Source organism: Drosophila virilis, chromosome X (genome assembly GCF_030788295.1).
Source record: "Drosophila virilis strain 15010-1051.87 chromosome X, Dvir_AGI_RSII-ME, whole genome shotgun sequence".
Lineage (NCBI taxonomy): Eukaryota > Metazoa > Arthropoda > Insecta > Diptera > Drosophilidae > Drosophila > Drosophila virilis.
Genome location: NC_091543.1, coordinates 24,842,150 through 24,866,958, shown reverse-complemented (window position 1 = coordinate 24,866,958; position 24,809 = coordinate 24,842,150). Strand labels below are relative to the sequence as shown.

Here is a 24,809-nt window from a genome sequence, read left to right as displayed (position 1 = left end):
AGACGTAAAACGATATCAAGTTGAAATCAGCATCTGATTGCATATACTAAACGTAGTTGATCAAAGTCGTGCACCTTATCGATATATCGTACGTGGCCACTACTCCAACTACCAACCCTAACGCAACTAAAAAGCGACAAAAACAAAACATAGAGTCAGCTGAGCAGGGTTGCCAGCTGTTTTCGTGGGGCATATTCTATCGATAGTGGCAGCGATATAAGCCCATCTCTACAATGAAAACAAATAATTCTCGTGCAATACTTCTGAGCTCAGCCGCTAGTATTATTAACATAAAGAGCAGCTAACAAAAGAAACCGCGCAGCCCAACACACAATGTGGCAGACGCTGCTCGGCCTCAGTTGTCTCTAAAGCAAGCGGGCGGACGGACGAGCAGCAAAGCGATCAACAATAACCACCACAACAACAATATTAGCGACAAGAACGTAATAACAACAATAACAATGAAACAATTTCATTTCATTAAATGTATGTAAATGCGTAACAGACCCTAGCGAGCGCACCTTCACCTCACCTACTCATTGCCAACGCCGGAGCCAGCAGTAATGAGTTGCCATCGCATAAATGAGCACACCACAAACAGTAATAACAGAACGTACATAAAGAATAAACAAATAGAAATCAAAACAACATCTGAGGGCGAACAGCGACAAACACAAAGACAGCGACGACGACGACGACGCAGCCGGTGAGAACCTGAAGCCAGTTCCAAATCAATCCAACATAAGCAAAGCGCAAAGAAAGAAAGTAAGCTTCAAGTGAAAATTAGGCCAACATTTGCAACAGCCGCAAACGTTGGCTAACAGGCGGCAGCAACGGCAACAAGAAGAAGGCATACAAAAAGAAAGAAGAAGAATAAGAAGAAGCAGAAGAGAGAACCGTATCCATGAAACCTTAGCCATAAACAGCCGCAACAATACCTCAAAATGGACTTTCTGGCCAATTTCATCAAGAACCCACAAAGTATGTTGTGTAAGTATTGCAGCCCTTATCATCCCTTTTATAGTTAATATATAAAACTATGTAGACAGACTGACTGATTGACTGACTGACTGATTGACAGCCGAAAGAATCTCTGAAAATAGAAAAAGAATAAATAGATTTGCTTGCATAGCTCTATACATCATTCCACCCACACCAGCGGAATATGCGTGAGAAACTGTTTGTCAGAATCACGCGGTTCAACGGATTCCAAACCAATCCACACTTCTGGGTGAAATCAAGGGGGAATTCTACTATGTTAACAACAAATTAAAGATAACAATATGTATATATTACCGGTTAATATGCATGTATATACACATATATAGTATCTTTGGCATTATCTACAGCTACGTACATTGATCTGGACTATTCGCTATGGCTCTATCGATTTCTAACGCCGCTGATTGTCACATTCCTGCTTCCGCTCGTCTTCGTGGCGCTTATCTATATATCATTTTTGGTGCTCTTCATCTACAAGCTGCACAGGTAAGTCCAGGGCACGAAAGTGCTTCGGTTAGCATACATATATATACCTGGTATAAATATACATACATATATCTAGAATATACGCTGCCAATGCATTTCTGTCATTGAACTCTCTCTCTTTCTCTCTCTCTCTCTCCCTTTCTCTCTCCCTCTGACGAAATCGTGCCGCCGTGGCTATACAAAAATTTCCGCCCGTTCTCAGTAAACCGCGCACTTGAAAGTAGGCCCTCCCCCCCTCTCACCAAGCTGCCCGGACACCTTTGGGGTAAATGGTACTTGACGCTGACTTTGCATTATTTATTTACCTATATGGCTCTCCAAATGTCGTTTTTGCAATGTTAATACCTGAAAACCGGTTCCAATGCTAATTAACTATGAGTTAGCCCAGGCCTCGACACTATTGATAGCCACTAGTATACTCGAAGCATTCTAGTATCATTAACTAGCCGCCCCCCTCCCCCCCTAACCCGCTTCTAACCCCTTTTTGGGGCTAATTGCAGCGCGACATCTTTTGGAACAGGGGGCAGCGGTGCGTCATTTAGCACTAGATAAGCGAACAAATCAGACCAAGACACGCCAGCATATTGTTGCTCCCATTGTATGTACATGTGTGCACTGCAGCTTGTTTTCATTTCTACTTATGATAACGAGAAGCTTTAGCTTCATAACAGCACCTAACTATGATATCAGCGGCATGGGCCGTCGATTTGTCATAAGGCTAATGTCATTGGATATTTGTGGCACAATTAGACGTTGTTTTTCTGAGCTTCCGGTTTTAAAGTTAACTCACTGCTTGCGAATCCACTCAGGCATGCGGAAAATGAGTGGAACTGACGGTAATTGCTATAAAAACAAGCTCCAGTGCTCTAGTTAAAAGGGCCCTCAACCTGGTGCCAAGCTCTGCCGTTCTGCTAGCTTTCTTCTTTATATGTACACATATAAATGCTTCTGGTTCTTCTTCTTATTATTATTATTATTCTTTCATTTGCCGCACACTATGTTTGTTTAACTTCGGTGCTTAAAGTCCGATCGTTTTGAAATTTTCAGGGCTTAAATATGGCATACCAAGATAGATGTATACCCAAGCACATTGCTTTAGCTCGTATAATCCTCGAGTTCTGCCTTAAAATCATCATCTCAGAGTCCGTGTTATGCAAGGGGAGGATATATCGAGAGGAGAAAAGAAAAAGCATATAAAAAAAAGAGGATATATTTATATGAAATGTGATCCCTTACCAGAAGTATTTTACCACGCCAAGTCTGTTTCTTTCACAAATATTTCTTAAGTCAGTTGCCAATTGGCGCAACAAACACAATCGATACACGCGAAAATTGTTTGTCCTTCTTATCAGCGACTATTTAATACAGTTGAAGAACATTGGGCGGACTGGGGGTCACCATGACCAGGTGCGGACTCCATTGTAGAGCGCCCGGCTTCTGGCTATATGCGATCAGAGACAGGCGACGTTAATATTTCGTAAAGAAGAATGTTTGCCCATTGATTTATGAAGAATTTGATACGCGTCGTCAATATGCTGATAACACCTGAGCTGACGATGATGCTGCAGCTGCCCGAAAACTAAATTTAAACAAAATTATCAATTTTGCAATTAATTAACGCCTCGAAGTGCAAAACAAAATATTTCATTGATATTAACTGAATGCGAATAGTACCTACATCTCTCTCGCCTAGCAACTACTGATAAGGGCCAGATATTCCACGCACCAGCCCATAGAATTCCCAAAACAAATTCACCTAATTCGTCTGCAATTCTGATTTTACTTGAAACGAAACTACGTTGTCTCCAGCATCTTTAACTTTGGAGTTGCCAAATCCACCCTCGTCAAATATTCACCCATCTTTCGCACGTTTCGGTGGATTTCTCATAATGCAATTGTTATGTAAAGCCTAAAAATTCACTTTCAATTTTGCAACAGTTTTTCACTAATTTTCCACTAGTATTGGTGGAAATTCCACTTAAAGCCGACAAAACGATTTCTTGCTTGATTTTCGATTTTTACTTGAAACGAAACTACATTGTCTACAGCATCTTTAACTTTGGAGTTGCCAAATCCACCCTCGTCAAATATTCACCCATCTTTCGCACGTTGGGGTGGATTTCTCATAATGCAATTGTTATGTTAAGCCTTAAAATCTAATTGAACAAACAATTCACTTTCAGTTTTGTAGCAGTTTTTCACTAATTTTCCACTAGTATTGGTGGAAATTCCACTTAAAGCCGACAAAACGATTTCTTGCTTGATTTTCGATTTTTACTTGAAACGAAACTACATTGTCTCCAGCATCTTTAACTTTGGAGTTGCCAAATCCACCCTCGTCAAATATTCACCCATCTTTCGCACGTTTCGGTGGATTTCTCATAATGCAATTGTTATGTAAAGCCTTAAAATCTAATTGAACAAACAATTCACTGATTTTCCACTATTGTGGGTGGAAATTCCACTTAAAAGCGACGTAAAATGATCTCGTGCTCTTGCATATTTATGCGCTCAGTCATAAGGTTATTATTATAATACTCTAAATATTCCCACTCTTCTCTCTCTTTCTTGCAGGAAGGTCATAATGCGATCCGTGCAAACGGATCGAAACTTTTGGCGCGTCGGCCGCAAGATTGTGGCCGCCATATGGGATGCACATGCTCGCATCTATCATGGCTATGAGGTGATCGGCTTGGATAACATACCCCAGGAGGGTCCAGCGTTGATCGTTTATTATCATGGCGCAATACCCATCGATATGTACTATCTGAACTCACGGATGCTGCTGCAACGCGAGCGTCTGATCTACACAATTGGCGATCGATTTCTGTTCAAGCTGCCCGGCTGGGGCACCATCTCGGAGGCATTTCATGTCAGCCCCGGCACGGTGCAGTCCTGTGTCAGCATATTGCGTGATGGCAATCTGCTGGCCATCTCACCGGGCGGCGTCTATGAGGCACAGTTTGGTGATCATTACTATGAGCTGCTCTGGCGGAATCGTGTCGGCTTTGCCAAGGTGGCGCAGGAAGCGAAGGTGCCAATAATACCCTGCTTTACACAGAACTTGCGCGAAGGCTTCCGCCAGGTGGGCATCTTCCGCACGTTCTTTATGCGTCTATATAACAAATTGCGTATACCCGTGTATCCCATCTACGGCGGCTTCCCAGTCAAGTTTCGCACATATCTGGGCAAGCCCATCGACTATGATGAGAATCTGACGCCGCAGGAGCTGCAAATAAAGGTGTGTTATTGCTGCCTTTCTTAATTCATGATCGTTGGATCGTAATGAGATTTGACATTTCAGGTGGCCACTGCCATTGAGGATCTAATCAATCAGCATCAGCGTCTGCCTGGCAGCATACTTTGGGCGCTTTTGGATCGCCTGCCGGCATTCAAACGGAATCGCAAAAGCCCCGCCTGCAATTCCAGTAAAGACAAAGCAGACTAAATAAACGATCCAGCAGTCCATCTTCGATTGTTAACAATAATAATAACTGTGTTAATCACCAATATATCTAAACAATAACGAGGGCATTGAACATTGAATCCGATTGTATAACAGATACAATGCGCCGCCATAAGACTTTCGTTCCATGTACTTCATTCTAATACATATATATCCTAATGTGTACTTCCGTCTAGTTGTAACTTAATAATTTTATAACTCGCGCTCGTTTAATGGTTGCCAGCCCTTAAGTGCAATAATCCGCCTTGTATAGCTAATAATTTTTGGTACATAGAACAATACAATACAATACAGAATATAAAATGCTTTGTTAGCCTTAAGTTCGTTGTCGAACAAATGAAATTAAGTAATTAGTAATAATTACTATAATTCGTCTAATTTCTTTCGTACTTTTATAAACATATATAAAAAGCAATTTAGCCGTAAATGCTAGCTGTTTGTAATTTCTAATCCCAGAATGTTTCGTGTGCGTGTGATTGCGAGATTGAATATAGCTTCTTGTATTGTGTAAATGTGAAACTACTTAGAAATTCTTTTACGTCTAATGGAATTGAAACTTTATTTATAAGCGAAACTTAACTTTATGTTGATTTTTAATTAAAGCGAAAAGATCCTTTAAAACCACAAGCAAATCTGTTATTATTTGGGACATATCTAGGGGAAACATCAAACACGGCTTTGTGCTAGATAGAACTGAAGTTCATGAAAATCGCATAGAAAAGCGATCTATAATAGAGGGAGAGCGGGCGAGGGGAGGGGAGGTGGATAAAACAAAACATAGGATATTACTTTTATACACAACTCAAACTAAAAACACACTCAAATTTGTTAGCCCAAGCATAACTCATGAAAATCGCATAGAAAGGCGATAGCTTAAGTGCTGAGGGCATTAGTTAAAAAAAAAGCGTCAGAGAGTCAACGGAGAAAGATATAAAAAGTAAAACCAGGTGAAAGAGAATAAAAGGAAGAGTCAGCAAGAAGGCTATAGTCAAAGAGGCAGCTCGCTTCCCTATATAAAAAAAAGTACGGCTTGCAATCTTTTCAGTGGAATGGAAAATTATAGATTTAAAATTAAATTGTTTGAAAATGTATGAGAGGACATGTTCAGGATGCAATCTTTTGACTTATTTATCTTGAGTCTATATGAATTATATTATATTATATTATAGAGTATACAGGAATTATCATATATTTAACATTCTTTACTGACAATGTGGGAAATGTGAAAAAAAAACACTTTGTTTAATTTATACGTTTTATTATAAGTAAATTCATCTATTAACGCTATTTTAAGTAATTCGTCAGAAATTGAAATTTGTACAGCTTATTACAAGAGCAGCCGGAGGGATTGACCCCTGGCAACAGAAGATTATACTTGTACATATCCATGATATCAGAGTACGTACTACACAGTGGCACAATATACTACAAATTCGCGTATAAGTATCTAGATCTTTGGAAAGTAACACTTGGCTAGTAGCTGAAAGCTAAACGAACATCGCAGTGCACACGGAATCGGTTTTAAAGTTTTATTTTTCATTTTTGTTTTTGTTTTTTCGTGAGTTTATCACAGGAGGAACTCGCTGCAGCCGAAAACGATGGCATTAGAATTGTTCGGCCATGAGTAGGACGACGAGACCGCTCCAGCCGGTAAACGGATTGCAGCCCTTGCCCTCGCCGGTGGTATCATCGTACTGTTCCCAGATGTAGCCCGTACGCTGATATTGCCTAAAGATATTCCTCACCAGATTCTCGCGCAATTCCCCATAGATTTTGCGGGCCAACTCGGCATTGGGGCCCTCAATTTTGCCATAATGACGCAATGCCTTTGCGGCCAAATAATTAATGTTTATCCAGATCGGTCCGCGCCAATAGGGCGGATCGTGTTCCGTATTGCGTTTCATATACATGGGCGAGTTCTTGGACAGCGAGCGCAAGCCATAGTTCGTCCAGAGCAGTTCCGGATCGCGCATGTCGCGCAACATTTTGCCCAAATACGGTGAATCATGATCCAGCTGCTCGAGCAGCATTGGAAATAGACTCACATAGCCGAACATGTTATCGACAAACTTGTAGTCCGGTTGCTTTGTTACATAGCGTTGTTTCTCCTGTGGCGGCTGTGGCGCAGCACCGCCGCGTGATCCAGCCGTACGCTGTGTTGTCAACGGCGGCGGCTGTTTCAGTGTCACAGAATCCGTGTGCAGGCCCCAATCGGCATAGTGTTCACTGTACGGATCCAAGTGCAGGCGATTGAGCAGCTCATTGTCCATCAGATACGAGAATGTCTCATAATATTTGACATCATCCTTGCCCAGCAATGTGGACAGCTCGGCCATGACGCTGGCCGCCAGTGCGATCCAGCAACGTAAATCTACATGACGTTCCCGGAATGTGGGATGCGAGGCGCGCGGATAATCGTCCAGGCCCGAGGACAAGCTCTTCGGATTTAGCTCACGCAAGGTGCTGGCATTGCGGCCTTGCCACAAATACGTGCCGAGCACTTCACCTGCAGCAGGAAGAAGTGTGCGTGTGTGAGACAGAGAACGCGCATGCATAATAAAGAGAGAGAGAGAGAGAGAGATAGACTTACCGCGCTGCGTGGTGTTATACCAGTTGAACCATGCCTGGAGGCGTGGATAGAGACGCTCCAAAGTGGCGAAGCGACCCTTTTGCGACAGCTGCTCCTTGTGCTGGGAAAGCAGCTTGCGCAACGTCAGGAAGAACGTGGGCGGATTCGCATTGCTGTTGCGCTGCGTCACAAATTCTTCTGGCACCTTGGCCAGCGCCTCGGCGCCAAGAATTTGCTCTCTGGGTATCCAGCCCTCCACGTTGAGCAGATCAAACCAATGGCATATAATGTCCAGTTCAATGTCCACATCCCAGGCGCTAATCAACAGGCCGTGAAAGCCCTCATCCCAGAGAAAGCCGCGCGGAAAGAAGCTGCGCGATGGCACCGCCGTATAGAGCGGCGCCTTCCAATATGGCACCGGATTCTGTGTGTGCACAGATTGCACACGACTGGCTCCATAAAAGTAGCCAATGCCGCCAATCATGTTGCTAAATGCGTTCCGTGCGAAGCGTATTTCGTCGGGCGAATAGCCCTTGGCGGCCAGCTGAAAGGTGTCCTCGAAACGTTTATCAAATTTGCCAATCTTTGCCTGCAGCGAGTCTGTGTAGGCGCGTCCGGTTGGCGGCTTGGGTATGGACTCACCCAGGGCAAAGCCCGACGTCGACTGATAGGTAATGTCCAGCGTAAAGTCAACCTCCGCCGTGATCTGTATGGCAATTAGATTTGGTTCCGGATTCGTTGAGGGCACGCCGTTCTGGGAGACAATCTCACCGGGCAGACCAATAAAGCGGTTGCCCCGCTTGCTTGCAAACGCCCGAAAATGCGCGAAAATGGTCTCCTTGAGCTTGCTCAGACCAGATGCCACCGTGCTCAAATAGGATTTGTGCAAAATGCGTCCCTTGACCGCATGGAAGCGTACTTGAAACTCGCCGAGGCCCTGACTCTCGCCATAGACGCCCGGCTCGGGACTCTTCTCATCCGATACATACTTGATGTGTCCATTTGTGCGCTCATCCAGTGCCACATACCAGATGAGCGATATGCTGCGGTCCCATGCCCGCGTCGTATTCCGCACCGAGATGCGTGCTGTCCAGTCGCCGCCATACTGTTTCTCGCCAGGATACTTAACAAACGAGGTCTTCAGCTCAAAGGGCAGATCTTGTATCTCCTGTACACCAAAGGTGCGCCCATCGTGATGGGTCCAACCATAACCATCCAGCTTATCGCTCAGCTCGCACCAGTGTCGTATGCCCTGACCGCCTGGTCCCAAATTGCTCGGTGTATACCACATGAGACCCATGACCAGTGAGTGTGGATCGCGGGTCTTCATGCCAAAGTATGTGTGTGGTCGGTATGTGCCCCAGTATCGTTCCGGATCGTCCAATCCGGTGCGCAATACCATCTTGTGATTATCAAACGGCGTATTCACGCGCGTCTCCAAATAGCCCAAATAGCCAAAGTAACTGGCTACGGCCAAAGAGACGCATCCAACCAATGTCTTCCACTTGTCCAGCATTAGTTTTGAGGACAAATTGAAGCTGAAGCTTCTGTTGCTGCTGCTGCTCCGCTTGTGTTTGGCGCTAGCAGCGGCTGCAGCAGCGGCAGCAGCCGCCGCCGCTGTACCGGCTGCCGGGTGATGATTACCCGTTGCGCTCGATTTGGTTGCATTATTGTTGTTGCCGCCCGCATTGCGCGCCATCGTAAACGTAAGCTTTTAAATTATATTCAATCTATATTTCTTTCGTTTTTTTTTTTTTTTGGTTCACACACGTATACAATCCATTCAAGACTGGCTGGCAGTTAGGAATGTGTGACTCGGTTCAGTTGGCAAACTAGTTCTTTTACAGCTTTTCCAAGGCACTCTAGTGTACAACGTATGCTGCTTGAAAATGCATATTTTATAAATATTTAAATTGATTTAAAGTTAAAGCAATTACTCAGCATGCATTTGCAACAGGTTAACCTCTAGTTTTATATATTTTTACTCAAATTGGCCAACTTTATGAACTGGAATGGTTCATTAAGAAAGTGTTCAGCACTAATTACCTGACCGTTGCCGATATTTTATCGATATATCGCTACTCGTTAAATCGATACCACGCAGCAAAACAGCTGTTTACAAAACGTACAACTTTTTTTTGTTTACACAATTTTGTGTGTGCTTAATGCAAATATGATGGATACGAATTCGCTGCAGAAGCCCAAACGTTCGTTTAAGCGCCCCTTTGCGTTTCCCAGGAACTGTGTCTATCGACCGCTGCGTCAAATTCACAACATGGAGCGCAATCAAAAACCTCCAGCCGATCAGCCGACATGTGCGTGGGTAAAAGGCCAAACTCTGGCGTTCACGTTATTAACATTTTTCGCTTCACTTCACCAGACTTCACGCTCAATGCACCGCCCTCGCTGCTGCCAGCCAAGAAATACTCGGATATTAGCGGCCTGCCGGCGCCCTACGTCGATCCGCACTCAAAGCTGCGCTACGCCAACGCCGATGAGTACGCTTCCATGCAGCATTTGCCCTCGGACATCATCAATGGCTACTTGACCCTGCGCGGATACACGAGCGCCGTTGGCTAGCAACAGCGATGCCAAGCCTTGGCAATCCAGCAAGGCAAAGTTATAGATCTAGGTTACCAAACTGTAAAATAAGCTTAATAATTGTATGCAAATGTAGTTGAGTAAGTGCAGGAGACGTTCTGCTTATAATAAAGTATATATATATTTTGACAAGCAATAATTGTTCAATTTATTTTTATTGAAACTATAAAATGAGTTAGAAACCGGGAATAAACATGCGTACACTATTATTCAACTAGACACATTGCCTAAGAGGTGTTCAAATTTAAAAATCATTTCATGGGAATGACATATTTTCGAAAGGAAGGTAAGCTAATGAACATTTTTGAAAAAAGAGAGAAGCAGCAATAAGTTCTTATATAAGAGAAAGGGGGAGGAAGATGCATAGGAATGGTGTGTGAGTATTGAGGAATGAGAGCCGAAGTGTGTTAAATCGAGGACAGAGATAGGCGAGAGAGTAGATTAGAGGAGAGAGCGTAAAGAACGAGGATTTGTTACTTTCGAGCCTTACTTGAGACCATGAAAATCGCATAGAAAGGCGTTATTATAACCTATAACAATTCTGTATTTTTATTAGCCGCCGAGCGTTCGAAGTTAATAATTAAGTTAACTAAAGAGAATATATGAGAATTTTGTTGCTCGAGCTCGCAGTCTCTGAGATCGTTGCGTTCAAGGCAAAAATTGATTTAAGCCGACGCCCAACAGTATTTTCAATAATAATAATATGCGATTTTTATTTAAGATAATTATACATAAACACTTTACAAACTAGAGCTAATTATGTAATTGTAAGTCCAAGCAAGTTTCTGAAACTGCATTGTTTATTACTAGTTTTTTAGTGTCCGTGTGTGCGAGTCTGAGTATGTGCGAGTGTCTCTCTCTCTCTCTCTGTTTACTCTCTATCTCTTTCTCTCTCTCTCTCTCTTTCTGTTTCTCTGTATGTGTGTGTGTGTGGTGTCATTTCATATTTCGAGCACTTTTGGAAGAGATCGGATGCATTGCTCGACAACTGGGACTAGTGCAATCCGCTTCCATCAAGCGTTGTGGAAAAAGCGTGTAAATTAAGCTAAATAACTGTTGTTATCTCATGATGTTTTTTAACGCATTCTTTTTTGTTTTGTTTTTGTTTTTTTTCTTTCTTTAGTTGCCTGTTTTTTTGTTTTGTAGCTTGTCGCTGAACAACGCGACAAAGGGGCGACGATCCGAGCACCAGGCGGCATCAACCGATTGTATTTTTATCTATTTCCAACATGAACAATAAGTGCTAGCCGGCCTGATTGATGGGCCGGGTAATACTGTTCGGCTGTGTCAGCATGTTAAGATCCGCCCGAAAACTGCGCGGCAAGCCGGAAATGTCCAGCTGATGCTTTAGCACCACCATCGTGGCAAGCGTTTTCAGCGTGGGCTCAAAGTCCAGCACATGCAGATCGCTGTAGTCAATCAGTGTGGTGGTTGCAGCTGCCGCTGCAGCTCCTGCTCCTGCTGCTGGTGGCGCTGCTGCCGGCTGCTGTTGCGGCGGCGGTGCCGCCGGCGGCTGCGTTAGCTCATTGCCGCGCAACACCGAGCTCTGCGATTGTGGCATGGAGCAGCGAGGACTGGTGCCGCCAAAGAGGAACATGCGCGTGCCCATGACAATGGCACACTGACGTCGTCTGGCCGTCGGCGCCTGGCCATTGGCGCGCACCAGATTCCAGAGTTTGGTGCGCGGATCGAATGTGTACAGATCGTTGAAATGCTGATCCAGCAGACCATTATAGCCGCCAAAGACAAAGATCAATTTGTTGTGGACAAACATGCTGTGACTGCGCCGACCCACTGGCACCTTGCCGGCGGTAAATGGTCGATGCCACACCTTTGTCTTCATATCCAGATAAACAATCTCGTGACAGTAGGTCTCCTCCTGACTATGGTATGGACTGTGCTTATCGCCGCGCCCACCAAATATATACATGCGCTCCTCCTCGTATGCGACGGCCGCATGAAAATCCCGATAGGTTGGCGGGACACCGAACGTTTGAACATAACGCCATTCCATTGTCTCCAGATTCAGGGCATGCACATCGCTGCTAAACTCATTGATCTCATCCACAAATCCGCCAAATATGTACATGCAATTGCCGATCACACACGCCGAATGGCCATCCCGGGCGCCCGGCAGGCAACCGCTTACCGCCGGGCGTGCCCAGCGCGCCGTCTTTGGATCGAAGCAATAGAGCACATTGCACAGATGTTCATCGTTCCGGCCGCCCCAAATGTAAATGCGCTCCTTGTAGGCAACGACGGTGTGGCCATAACGCTGGAACGGCACCAGCGGATACTTGAGCGGATCCCCGTCGCTGTCACACTGCTGCGGCACCAGAGTCCAGCGCATCGAGTGCACGTTCAGCACATGCACATCGATCGGTTCATTGAAGCGATAATCGTCCCCGGTGCAATAGCCACCGAAGCTATAGATGAACTCGCCGACGCCAACAGCTGCATGATTCACGCGCTGCGGACCACCATCGAGATGCACCGTCCACAACATGCTTCCAGCTTTCTGCGAAAGAGTACACAATATTAATATTGAAAACTGGATTAGATTTCCTCTTGCGCACATATTTTCTAAATCTATATAATTTGTATATGATATACTAGCGCACATTACCCGGCCTTGTTCGCCCGTGAGCTACATTTGAGAGAGCTATAAATATACGAAAATAGAATATTCGTTTAGATAATCTTTATACCCAGCCTGGATTTGTACGCGAACTCAAGTACACTGGACTCCGATTTGCCAACCAGGTGAGTCTGCCATACTTTTCACCTGTTTTCCGCACTTGAGGGTGGAACTCTCGAAAAGTGTGTGACTAAAGTGGGCAATCAATCAGTCAGTCAGTCAGTCAGTCAGTCAGAGGCGTGCACTGGTATCAATTCCACTTATTTTTCGACAAATCTAACGTTTTTGAAGGTGAAATTTGAAACAAGTCAAAATAAAGGCTGGCAGCGAGAACTTAAACTATTTGAAAGATTCATTGTTTCTATATGCTCCGCTTTAATTCAGACATTATGTTAGCAACTAAATTAGCAATTTAATTGTTTAGCACTCAATTAAACCAAATTGTTGCTCAATGATTTTGTAACACTTTAAAGCGTATAACACTGAGCTGATTGAGCGTCAAGAATGTCTAATTGACTAAGCCGAGCACTGGTCGAAGATACATACTATCAGACCATATCACATATACAACCTTTGCGATCTGACTTCGAGGTCGAGATATTGAACAGGCAATTGAATGAAGAGTATGCCCAAAAGGCCACTGGAAATATGTATTTATATGGTAGGAAAATGAAAAGTGTGACAATGAGAATGTTTGCGCAAATCAAGCGTAAATCGATCTAAATGATAACATTTGCGTAACTATACGAATCGAACAGCACATATTCTCATGTCTAAGAAAAAAGCAAAACTAACAAATTCTACATTTTTTTTTTGCTCTGAAATTCCAGCGAACCCAACTAGTTTCGGCTTGCCTGAAGTCATCCTCAGGGTCCTTTATGCACGCTGATGCATATATGCACGCTTGTGTTATTAATTTGTTCACATTTCGCTAGATAAAGCTGTAAACAAAAGTAAGCTGCTTGGTTTAATTCAATCAAAATCATTTGCAGAGCTGCACAATTTGCAAGGACGGGACAGGCGATATGGGATGCCAGTCATGTGTTGTTGTCCTTTTTTTTTTTTTTGTGGCTTGGCACGAAATGTACACACCGATATATGCATATATACACATATATATATATATACATCAATATTTATTATCTGGTTAGGGGGCCTTGGGTTTTGCCCACCTATTAACGCTTACCTCACACACAAGCAGCGACTATTGCACTGGGCCAGCGCCGCCTGTCAACCTTTTTTTAAATTGTTGTTTGTTTTGCACACTAACAAAATGGTAGCAATTTTGTATTATTTCACAGCAGTTGTGCAGCCTATTTATTACTTACGCCTGTGTTTTTCGTAAGGCGCGTGCTGTGTTGTGAGAATTATGTGCTTTTCTTTTTCTTTTTCTTTTTTTTTTTTTTTTGTGCAGCAGCAGCAGCAGCAACTTCTTTTGGGTAATTTTGTTGCTGTATATCGATAGTATCGATATTTCAATAACGATATATGGTGTTGAGTGTGACCAGAGTGGCGCAAATAATTGAACTCTATTATAATTCCCCACACACAACGCAAACACACCAGCGCCCCCACAGCAAAAAAGCACGCAAAATGAGCGAACGCAAACAAATATTGTATTCGGTTCAATAAATTGATAGAAATATTAATGATGCAAAAGTGTTGCATTAGTATTATGCAAACGGTGTGAAGAACCACAATTAAGTGTCATTTACTGAGTGGGTCGTTGTTGCCTCGTCTTGTTTGTGTGTGTGTGTGTGTGTTTGTTTGCGTGCGTGTGTGTGTGTGTGTGCGTGTGTTTGTGTCTGTGTATCGCACAAAACAACACACAAGAAAACTCTGCAACTGCAACTGCAACAGAACCGTAAGTTGTTATACGTTTTTGTGTGGCAAAATTTGACATTTGTTGCTGTTTTTGTAAAAGCTTGAAATATGTTCCATGCATTTACATATGTAGTTGCTACATGTATATATATATTTATATATAAAATTCATATGTATGTAAGTATATACTATCTTACGTATGTTTGAGGTACACTAGCTTTGTTTTTCCCTCTTCTCCTTCGCTTAGACACATATACATACATGTACATACACAGGCAGTGCAGCAAAAACAACAATAAGAAAAAGTGTTGCCACTGCAACGCAGTTTGTTGCGTATGGAAAAAAGGTCCAAACAAGAATTTTTTGTTATAAGCATTTGTGTTTTTATGTCCCCGTGCATGCATACATACGCATGAGCATGTGTGTGTGTGTGTGTGTGTGTGATAGTGACTGCATGTGTAGGTAAATGCGCGGGGGACTGCTGCTGCTAAACAAATTGCGTCTTTTAGCAACTCCGAAGTCCGATAAACATTAGCAAGTGCGAAAGGGAGAGAGAGCTGCATCATTAAAGTTCATTCATCTGATCTCTCTTTCGCGGCCTTTTTTTGTTGCCCCCACTGTTGCTTCCAGTCTCAGCTGTTCTTAGGAAGCCAAGGACTTTACTTCTCTGTCGCCTGGTTTGTTTGTTGTGTTTAAGTATCGAGCCATGCGCATACATATACATATACAGAGAGCAGCTGTATTGCGCATGTGTGTGTGTGTGTTTTCGATGCGTCGGCAACGCCACCACAGAGACACAGCTGTTTCTGCGCTGTATTTTTGTTTACGCTTTCTCCCTATCTTGCTCTCTCTTTCTCTCTCTCGCGTCTCTCTCCGTAGTGGCTCTTGCTCGCCCTCACATACTGCCCCGCTTGGCAGCATTTTTGCCGACTGCGTCGCTGGCGTCGCAACGCAATAAATTTTGTGTTGTTATTTTCTTTGCCGTCTGATAAGAATATTATTTTTGTTTCATCAGCTGTTGGATGTTGTTTTTTTTTTTTTTTTTTTTTTTTTTGCTTTTCGTTCTGTTAACAGATAGTGCCAAACGCTGTCTGTTTTGCCCAAAAGTAGCGCGCATTTATCTGTGACTTTATATACGGTGCTCGTTTTTCAACGGTAATTCATAATTCTATTTGTTACCCCATGCAGATACATATGTATACATACGCAACTTAAAGAGCATTGCCATTGACGTTATTGACCCCAGCTAAAAGAAAGACACCACGAAATAACAACAACAACACCCGAGCGCGCGTGTGTGTGTGTGGTGCGTGTGGCTTTTTGTTGTTGCCGTTGCCCTATCGGGCTTTCCTCTTTGTTTCGCAGAAACAGTCCTCTAATGCTGTGTGTCCGGATAGCAGATACCCTGTACCTAGTTCCGAGTTGCCGTAAAGTACGTGCCTGAAACACATTATTTGTTGATTTGTAAAATATTATTAGGGATTTCGAGAAAATAATGGAGATCGACTCAATTCGTCTTCCTGATCAAGCACACATGCATATGCATATACTCTAGGTGGACGGAGTTGCTTCATTCTACCTGCGTCTTCACAAGCCAATATACCCATCACTTAACTTTACAGGGTAAAAAAAAAGACGACGCAAAAGTTCTATTGACGTTTAAGGCGCGCGCAAAATGAAAGCCCAGCGGGTGAATTACAACAAAAACAACAACAACAACAACAAGAACGATAAGAAATGAATGCTGAGATTGGGGGCGAGTGGTCAAAATTAGGTTTTTATGCACACACATACATACATATGTATGTCTGTAGCTGTAAATGCGTATTGTCAATTGAATAAGAGCATGCTGTTGTCCGATTCTCAATCAGCTGCACAAAGCTTGGTGAGCGCCAACCGCTGCAACAGCAATAGCCGGGGGAGAGCAGAATGTGGATTGGACAAGGTAATGCCAGGCAGCAGTACCAGCCAGTTACCTCGTCGGCACAAAAACCAGCAACAGCAACAGCAATAACAACAACAACAACAACTTATCACACAACGATACAGATACATTAGCAACACAGCGACGTTCTTACCGTTATTCGCCACATTGTATAAAGTTACAGTGGGGCTTAAAATTATTGTGCAGGTTCTATACATTATTTATAAAACTATGCAACCTTTTGAGCTGCAGTTACAAAGTTCTAATTATATGCATATATAACGTAGATATTACAAAATTAAAAGAATCAGCAAAATTTCTATATTTATATCTAGGCTTTTAGACCATATTCCTTTCGAAAAAACAATTTTTTTTTATTATTATTTTTAAGCTAATATATATCTGCATATTACTATTTTTGATTTGGTCCAAGTTGAATTTTATTGCATATGTACAGGTTTTTATGGCGGTGAGTGTGGCACGCATGCCCAATGCTGCTGCCGCCGCCTCGTTCGCGGCTGTTGCTGTGTCATGGCGCTCCGGTCTTTATATGCCCACACTTAGCACCAACAACAACAACAACAACAGCAACAACGACAACATCAAGCAGAAACACAGCCACAGCAAAATCAAGAATATTGGGTTAACATTTCTAACGGTAATTGGTGCGCAGTGCACATAGAGTATTGCATTCACCTTGCGCATTCGCGCACACACACACACCCACCCACACACCTATAGGGGGGGATACGCGTTTATATTGCTATGAACTATGTAATTGCATGAAGCACTTGACTGCGTTCTCAGATTCTGCTTTCTTGATTGCATTTAATATGCGTATGCGCACACACACACACATGTCCATGTACTTGTATTTATTTGTCCATTTTGCAATTGACGCGCTGCTTGTTGCGTTGCTTTGCGCTGCAGTCGTCACTGCCACCTGTATGCCACTTTGCTGTTGTTGTTGCTGTTGCAGTTTTCTTTACTTCTTTGTTTGTTGCTGTGTTGCTGCTGCTGCTGTCGGCGCTGCTGCCGTCGCTGCTGCCGTTGCCTCAGCTGCCGACAGTTGCCAACGCCGCTGCCCGTCAGTCGCTTGTTACATTTCGCATAGCGCGCTTTGGTTTTTGATTGCAAAATAAAAGTGAAGTGGCAAAGCAGAAGGCAGAAAGCGGGCCCACGCACGGTACAAAAAAAACAAAAAATACAACAACAACGCAAATAACAAAAAATAAATACAAATTAATAGAAATCAAAAAGTAAGCGAGTTGGTGCCAAAGAACTTTTTAGCTTCCTTTTCTTCTCATTCACACTGGTTCACTGGCTGGTTCACTGAACTCGCAAATTTTCGGCAGCTTATTTTTTCTCTTGCTCTTCTTGATTACTGTTTGTGATTGTGTCGTGTGTGTGTGTGTGTGTGTGTGTGCTTGCGTTTGTTTTGGCGCAGTGCACAAATAAGGTCTTATTTAATTAATTAACTGTTTAGGCGCCAAAACTTGTTGTCGTTTCGTTAATATCGCACGTCAATGAATATTGAGAAACTGCCTTCCATGCAGCCACCTCCTCTCCCATCCTTTTGCTGAATGTTTATCTCTCTGCCACTCGCTCTCAACTTGTAGCAGTCAACGCTTTGTTGTCTGGCCCAATGCAATGCGCCAGCAGCCACCCCGGCCAAGTGCATTTCCCTGTTGCCTCTGTTGCTTCTTTGTTCGCGCTGCTCTCACCCACTCGCCTTCCCTTTTCCCGGTCGCTCCTGTTTCTTTGTTTTAGTCGTCGACTTTCGCGTCAGCAGCCAATTTGCATTGGATATTGAACAGAAACCCCAACCAAGACGGCGACTGCGACGTCGACTTCGACGATGATGATGATGATGATGATGATGATGTTGTTGAGGGCTTGGCAACGCCACGCAAAAGGCAACAAGGGTGTTAATTATGAATAATAGAGCGTTTGCATATATATATACATATTTATATAGGTATTTACTACAAATATTTACACATACATATGTACATAAATATTTAGAAGAGTTTACAGAATGTTTCGGCCAATAGGTTTCCTTGTAATTCCCAAGCTGTTAAAGCTTCATTCCCAGAAGTCGCCTGTGCGGATGCACCGTGTCCACTTTGTTCAAGACTTGACCTTGGATCATTGCCTTTACATTTCGAGTATTTAAATCATATTTTCGAAATGTTTTTGAATAGTTGAAGCAAGCATTAATAACATTTTTCAATATGAGAACTTCAAAGAATGTTTCTCGAATTTTTCCAACCAAACAGCATTATTTGTAAAACATGCATATTTCTTAAACAAATTCAGTAACACCAGACAATCTCTGGTCTTAAATTAGTCCTCTTGGTTTTTCAAGATATATACTTTTTGACATCAGAGTACTATAGCATATAGCTCTACATAAAGAATCAGTCGAAAATCAAACACACTTTACTTTTATTTAGAATAGTGCTAATACGTAGATGTATTTTGTCTGTGGACGACTGCTTACAGTGAATACACTAATATAAAGTTTTATTTAGCTGAGATTACACTTCAGATATACAGATGATCTGTATGGGCTAATTATCAACTGAATGGAATAATATATGTTGTTGAAATTGATGCGTAATGGTTTTCAACAAAGCAACGCATATATTGGTGTATGACTGTATTTATTCAGCCATCTATCTACACACAAAAGCCACAAAGCATAAAAAGTGCGGACACTGTGCGGCAGATGGCGCTGATTGGGGTACCATGAATCATTTGGTGCCGCTTTTGGAAGCCAGCTGTTTACTGTAAATGCGGACGCATCGCATCGGTAGCTGCCTGCTTGGGTTGCTCTCGTTGGCCGACTCGCTGGGTAAGGCGACGAGGCGCACATAAATCATAGAGTAGCCCCAAAGACGAACTAATAGGAATACCGCCTGCATATCATCATTCTAATTGACTGCGATCTATTCCCCTCCCCACCAATCCGTCTCTCTCTCTCTCTCTCTCTCTCTCTACGTTTCTGTCTGTCTTTCTATCGCTCGCTGCTTTTGAGAGGCCGAGTCGCCCCCCCCAGCCCCTACGAAACGGTTTGGGACATGTGTTTTGGTCGGCTATTAGGCCACATTTGTAGGTTGGCCCAGAGACTTGCAAATGGAAATCAATAATGTAAATGCACCGGTCATATTGTGCTCTCTTTCTCTCTTCCTCTCTGCTTTGTTTGGTCTTTTTGTTGTTGTTGTTGTTGTTGCTGTTGTTTCAACAATTTATATACATATGACTCGTATATACAGAAAACTGAACTACATTAATAATCATTTGGCTTTGTCTTTGTCTTTTTGTCTTTGGCAGGAAATCTGATATATTCCGTCTGTACACACATACATATGCATAAATATACACACTGCAAAACAGAACGCACGTGGAACAATAGCAGCCGCAGCCGCAGTCGCAGTCGCCGTTGCAGTCGCCGTTACAGTCGCAGTCGCAGTCAAAGCCCTCAGACACCAGACGGAGTTACAGGCGCAGGCACAGTCCCAAGCACAGGCACAAACAAAAGCCAACGACATTGGATTGCGGCTTGTTCTGTGACCCACGACACTGGCAGACGCTGGACATAATCGTTCAATGACAGCAGCCACAGTTGCTGCCACCGCCTCTGCCTCTGCCGCGGCGCCGTCGTCCTCATCGTCGCCGTCCGCTGTAAGCAACGCGCGCAGTTAACGCACAGCAGCAGCAGCAGCAGGAGACACTGTTTGATCCGGTCTCAGCAGGTGAGGCATGACATGACGTGACAAATGGCAGCCTTGAGAGCAGCACAGAAAGCCAGCCCCCCGCTCAACTAGGCTTGAACTATGGACAGTTGAACAAGTGTGCAGATATAACAAGATAAATCCAGATCCGACAAGCGTACATCCATTAAAGGACCATCCAAAATTGTATTTTCTAAATAATACCAGGGCGTATTTTTTGGAGCGAGTAGAACAGACGGTCTCCACCTCGATTAGGTATATATTTTAATGATCAGGATGAACAGATTAGTCGATAGTCGTGAGAGCTGTGAGTCATATATTTAATTGCTTGATTTGTGAACCGAAAGGCTGACAGGTGTTGCTCTTAACTCTGCCACATATTTAACATGAGAATTGACAATGCGGCGCAACTCAAGCTAATGTTATTTGTATTTTACAGCGGACCAATTGACAGCCAAGAAGTGCACTTCCCTGTGACGGATACGGCTGTAGTTAAAGACTATTTACAGACAACCAGCTAAAAGCCAAGCCACACGCCCAAGGCACCAAGCCAGCGATAGGAAAACTAACAGCAACAGTAACAGCAACAGCAACAGCAACAGCAGCAGTAACAGCAACAGTAACAGTAACACTAACAGTGACAGAAACTGTAACTGCAACTGTAACTGCAACTGTAGACAAACCAGCAACAATGGTGAAAACCTTTCAAGCCTACTTACCGTCCACAAATCGGACCTACTCATGTGTTCATTGCCGTGCGCATCTCGCTTCACACGACGAGCTCATCTCGAAGTCGTTTCAGGGCAGCCAGGGGCCGGCATATCTTTTCAATTCGGTGGTAAATGTCGCTTGCGGCCAAACGGAGGAGCGTGTCCTGCTCACTGGACTCCATGCGGTCGCCGATATCTACTGCGAGTGCTGCAAAACGCCGCTCGGCTGGAAATATGAGCATGCGTATGAGTCCAGTCAGAAATACAAGGAGGGCAAGTTCATCATTGAGCTGGCGCACATGATCAAGGAGAATGGCTGGGATTGAAACTAAGCGACGGCGATGTGGCGCGCGTGATGTGGCATGTGGTGGGCTGGCAGTCCGGGCGGCTTGGGTAACGTTAATAATGCGGCAACAACGAACAGTTGATGGCACATGTGAAAAGGCTTGAAGCTACATGAAGCGAGCAAGCGAGTGCAAGTGCCAGTGAGAGTGAGACAGACAGACAGAAAGAGAGAGAGAGAGAGAGAGAGAGAGAGCGAGAGAGGGAGAGAGACGGAGATAGACGACAGCGAGTGCCGGAGGTCGAGTTGAGGCGCGAGTTCGAGTTTTAGGGTACCACAATATATATATGCTATTATATAGTACATAACTCGTCGTATCTTATAGAACAAACAAAAACACACACAGACAGACATACACACACATACACAACACAACCCAACCCACACACACACACACACAGCCAAACACACACCTCCAAAATGGCCGCTGCTTTACTGGGCTTGGAGAGATCTCTGCGCTGGGCGCAACAGCAACTTGAGCTGGCGCCATCTACCGGCCTAAGCGCCAACTACTACTGTATTATTTGTTTTGTTGCCGTTTCGCTGCGTCTTTCATTTGTTTATATATATTTTTTTTTGTGATTTTTTTTTTTGCTTTCAAATATTTGCGACTATTATTGTATACAAGATTAAGCTAAAAGTGTCTAGTAAACAATTTTAAATGTCCATTTATATTTTTGAAAACTTTAAAAGCTTTTTAGTTTCCATTTAACAGTTTGGGTTTTTTGAAAATTTTTGGTTGCCACCAACACAAAAAGGAACACAAAAAACTTGCACTGCCAATAAACGAGAAATTATTAAAAATGTTTTTGTAACAAATGCAACAAAACGACTAAAAAAAAATATGAAACAGACGCAAATTAAATGCAAACGGCATGCAAAATTAAAATGCACCCACAACAAACAAAAAACACAAACATAAACAAACACAAACAAACATAAGACACACACACACATTTACACCATTTCAATGTAGTAGTTATTTAAAAAAATATATTTAAAAACGTAATTATTTAATGCAATTTAGCTTGAAAATCTGCATAAACTATTTAAAACAAAAACAAGCGCAAAGAAATGCAAAAAAAAAAACACAAGAAATTAAAACAAATAAAAACCTAATAAGAAAAAAAAATAAAAGAAACAAAATTTTAAAGGAAACAGCAAATTGTGAATGCCAATAAAATAAATTTAAAAAAAAATTACAATATGCAAGCGAACGAATAATAAAAGAACAATGTGAGTAAGTCCAGACGCAAGGTGGCGCCACATAAGTTTATTATGTCTTAAGTGTGATGTTGCGCTAATTTTTGTATTAGTCAAAAATAATAACAATAATAATAATTGAAAATATGTTCACCTCCGATGAGGATTGCTTGGGGTAGGGGAGTTCAAACTTTGCAAGCTGAATATGCACAACAAATTTATGAAATTTGTGAAAGAAATAATATAAAATACATTGCGCATTGTGCGTATAAATGTACATATATATTTATATATATATTGATACTGGTTTATGTCGCAAAAATACCGTAAATTTATTGAAAACAAACACACAACAGGAAAATCAAAGAAAAAGTGCAAGCAGCAAAAGCAAATTTTTAAAAAATTAAATAAAATATATACATATATATATATATGCAAAATAACTGCCAAGAACTATTCGAGTTAATGATGTTCTCTAAGTAGTCGATAACTAAATAAATGAATAAATAAATATATATAGTGACATATCCATAGTCGCACCCACCCTTTAACATAACTTAGCACATAAGCATAAGCACAACTATAAACATTTCTAATATTGTAAACAAAGAGCCTGGTGATAACATCGACATTGGTCAAGATCAAACTGTCCCCCTTTGGTAGACATAAACAATTCACCCTAAATATCACGCCACTGTCAATGTTCCCATCAGAGTACTATCCCACGCATAATTGCTGACGCAGCTCAAACTTCACTCAATTTTGACTCAAACTCTCTCAAAGCGAAGTTTGCTAAGCGACCGCAACAGTGAGATAAATTAGTTCATATTCGGGAAGCAAATCTGAATGTACTCAACAAAAGTAGCCGTTAAGTGAAAATAATAAATTGAAATATATTTTTTTATAGTAACCTAACGTGCAAAACTTAATTGGCGCAGCCGGTAGGATACGTCGGGAAAAATTAAAGATCGCTAAAGGATAATTAATTCCCAGATCTAACGCACAATCGCGACCGAAAGTGTTGTCGGAGTGTAATAAAAATTTTCTCGAATACGTATCCGCACAAGAACCTTCGGGTCATTAGTAGCTTAATAATATTGACCCTTTGGGCAATAAAGCTACTACAGTTAATAACGACTGGCTTTGCATATCGTTTGATCCCTGCAATACGTTATTACTGAGTCTTTTTAAGACACACACACAAAAAAAAAAAAAAACATTTAACCAATAATCCATCACAAACTTTAACCTAAAATAAAAGTGCAAAATCAAAGAACAATAAAGTTCAAACCTACAAACTCAAAACTATTCAAAAAAAAGTGTATTACACCAAGATGACAATGGAATTATCAGAACAACACCTCAACCAGGCCCTTTCACAACTTAGACAGGTGCCAAGCTTTGACGGATCAACGGATCAACTAAACGCCTTCATTAAAAGGATAGATTACATCCTACACCTGTATCCAACCCGAGATGTTAGACAACATAGCATCTTATACGGAGCCATCGAATTGCAAGTCACAGGAGATGCTCAGAGAATATCACAAAGGACAGCAGCCAACACTTGGCAGGAGCTGAGAAACGCATTGATTGAAGAATACAAAGTGCAGACACCATTTGAAGAACTCCTTCGACGCTTATACAACACGAATTACCAAGGAAACGTCCGTAAGTTCATCGAGGAGCTCGAGAATAAATCTTTTGTTATTTTAAATAAGTTAGCACTAGAAAATATACCTAGCAATACAACCCTTTATACAAATGCTATGAATAACACAATCAAAGATGTTATTACAAAAAAATTACCAGATAGGCTTTTCATGATGTTAGCCAGACACGACATTACGTCGACACAAAAACTAAAGCAAGTAGCTCAAAGAGAGGGATTATATGAAAATAGCGTTACTGAAAAACCTAAAAATAATAATGTTCAGGGAAATCCAAATAACAATCGTAGGAACATGGGAAATTATCAGCAAAATGCTAACCCAACCACCATTTCAAGTGGCTATTCCAACACGAATCAGAGTTATCACGCACAAAATAAACAGCATAATAAGTCCGAAGACAATCAGAAAGCTCACCACGAGTTCCAACAGAAATTAAGTCAAGGTAGATACCAAAATCCCTTAAACTACCAAAATCAGTCCCATTCACGCTTGAATGCACCAAACCCTCCGACTAAACGTCAAAGAGATAGTAACAGTGGGCAGATGAAAATGGATACATCCGAAAATTTTCATCAGCAAGCCTCGGAACAAACAGAAGAAATCCATTCATAAAATTGATTATGAATGACGAAG

General features: G+C 42.3%; 5 protein-coding genes across 11 annotated transcripts; 3 read left to right on the top strand and 2 right to left on the bottom strand.

The window, feature by feature from the left end:
- Nucleotides 1-204: 204 nt before the first annotated feature.
- On the top strand, nt 205-5,397 carry LOC6632175 (DGAT1/2-independent enzyme synthesizing storage lipids). 3 transcript variants are annotated; one of them, XM_002055237.4, is made up of 5 exons: nt 205-443; nt 506-981; nt 1,350-1,488; nt 4,063-4,729; nt 4,793-5,397. In XM_002055237.4, the coding sequence occupies exons 2-5, from the start codon at nt 945-947 to the stop codon at nt 4,934-4,936; spliced, it is 987 nt and encodes a 328-aa protein (XP_002055273.2). In that variant the 5' UTR covers nt 205-443; nt 506-944; the 3' UTR covers nt 4,937-5,397. The 3 variants fall into 3 exon arrangements, with proteins under 3 accessions (XP_002055273.2, XP_070065611.1, XP_015026309.1); XM_015170823.3 differs by having other exon boundaries at nt 209-443; nt 506-990; XM_070209510.1 differs by having other exon boundaries at nt 205-981.
- Nucleotides 5,397-9,337, bottom strand: GCS1 (mannosyl-oligosaccharide glucosidase). Its single transcript, XM_002055239.4, has 2 exons — nt 7,545-9,337; nt 5,397-7,460 (listed from the first exon to the last, which is right to left on the bottom strand). The coding sequence occupies exons 1-2, from the start codon at nt 9,220-9,222 to the stop codon at nt 6,559-6,561; spliced, it is 2,580 nt and encodes an 859-aa protein (XP_002055275.1). The 5' UTR covers nt 9,223-9,337; the 3' UTR covers nt 5,397-6,558.
- Nucleotides 9,338-9,618: 281 nt separating this feature from the next.
- On the top strand, nt 9,619-10,263 carry LOC6632178 (INO80 complex subunit C). Its single transcript, XM_002055240.4, has 2 exons — nt 9,619-9,838; nt 9,904-10,263. Exons 1-2 carry the CDS (start codon nt 9,697-9,699, stop codon nt 10,101-10,103), a joined length of 342 nt encoding a protein of 113 aa, XP_002055276.1. The 5' UTR covers nt 9,619-9,696; the 3' UTR covers nt 10,104-10,263.
- Nucleotides 10,264-10,810: 547 nt separating this feature from the next.
- On the bottom strand, nt 10,811-14,244 carry LOC6632179 (kelch domain-containing protein 3). Of its 3 annotated transcripts, XM_070209451.1 has the most exons (4): nt 14,091-14,244; nt 13,949-14,027; nt 12,751-12,786; nt 10,811-12,642 (listed from the first exon to the last, which is right to left on the bottom strand). In XM_070209451.1, exon 4 carries the CDS (start codon nt 12,628-12,630, stop codon nt 11,368-11,370), a length of 1,263 nt encoding a protein of 420 aa, XP_070065552.1. In that variant the 5' UTR covers nt 12,631-12,642; nt 12,751-12,786; nt 13,949-14,027; nt 14,091-14,244; the 3' UTR covers nt 10,811-11,367. The 3 variants fall into 3 exon arrangements, with proteins under 3 accessions (XP_070065552.1, XP_015026459.1, XP_002055277.2); XM_015170973.3 differs by lacking the exon at nt 12,751-12,786; XM_002055241.4 differs by lacking the exons at nt 12,751-12,786; nt 13,949-14,027 and having other exon boundaries at nt 14,091-14,226.
- Nucleotides 14,245-14,314: 70 nt separating this feature from the next.
- On the top strand, nt 14,315-21,504 carry Ypel (Yippee-like). Of its 3 annotated transcripts, none has more exons than XM_032439513.2 (3): nt 14,315-14,626; nt 19,847-20,268; nt 20,687-21,504. In XM_032439513.2, exon 3 carries the CDS (start codon nt 20,939-20,941, stop codon nt 21,281-21,283), a length of 345 nt encoding a protein of 114 aa, XP_032295404.1. In that variant the 5' UTR covers nt 14,315-14,626; nt 19,847-20,268; nt 20,687-20,938; the 3' UTR covers nt 21,284-21,504. The 3 variants fall into 3 exon arrangements, 1 of the variants encoding a protein (XP_032295404.1); XR_011416843.1 differs by lacking the exon at nt 14,315-14,626 and adding an exon at nt 17,569-17,696 and having other exon boundaries at nt 20,687-20,941; XR_011416842.1 differs by lacking the exon at nt 14,315-14,626 and adding an exon at nt 17,584-17,769 and having other exon boundaries at nt 20,687-20,941.
- Nucleotides 21,505-24,809: the final 3,305 nt, after the last annotated feature.

What these genes read in the sequence shown, in the direction of transcription:
- LOC6632175 (XM_015170823.3), top strand. Translation starts at nt 945, where the DNA reads ATGGACTTTCTGGCCAATTTCATCAAGAACCCACAAAGTATGTTGT. An exon ending in GAACCCACAAAGTATGTTGT is followed by an intron (nt 991 to 1,349) that starts GTAAGTATTGCA and finishes CATTATCTACAG; the next exon opens with CTACGTACATTGATCTGGAC. An exon ending in CGCAGGAGCTGCAAATAAAG is followed by an intron (nt 4,730 to 4,792) that starts GTGTGTTATTGC and finishes TTGACATTTCAG; the next exon opens with GTGGCCACTGCCATTGAGGA.
- GCS1 (XM_002055239.4), bottom strand. Translation starts at nt 9,222, where the DNA reads ATGGCGCGCAATGCGGGCGGCAACAACAATAATGCAACCAAATCGAGC. An exon ending in GTATAACACCACGCAGCGCG is followed by an intron (nt 7,461 to 7,544) that starts GTAAGTCTATCT and finishes TTCCTGCTGCAG; the next exon opens with GTGAAGTGCTCGGCACGTAT.
- LOC6632178 (XM_002055240.4), top strand. Translation starts at nt 9,697, where the DNA reads ATGATGGATACGAATTCGCTGCAGAAGCCCAAACGTTCGTTTAAGCGC. An exon ending in TCCAGCCGATCAGCCGACAT is followed by an intron (nt 9,839 to 9,903) that starts GTGCGTGGGTAA and finishes TCACTTCACCAG; the next exon opens with ACTTCACGCTCAATGCACCG.
- LOC6632179 (XM_070209451.1), bottom strand. Translation starts at nt 12,630, where the DNA reads ATGTTGTGGACGGTGCATCTCGATGGTGGTCCGCAGCGCGTGAATCAT.
- Ypel (XM_032439513.2), top strand. Translation starts at nt 20,939, where the DNA reads ATGGTGAAAACCTTTCAAGCCTACTTACCGTCCACAAATCGGACCTAC.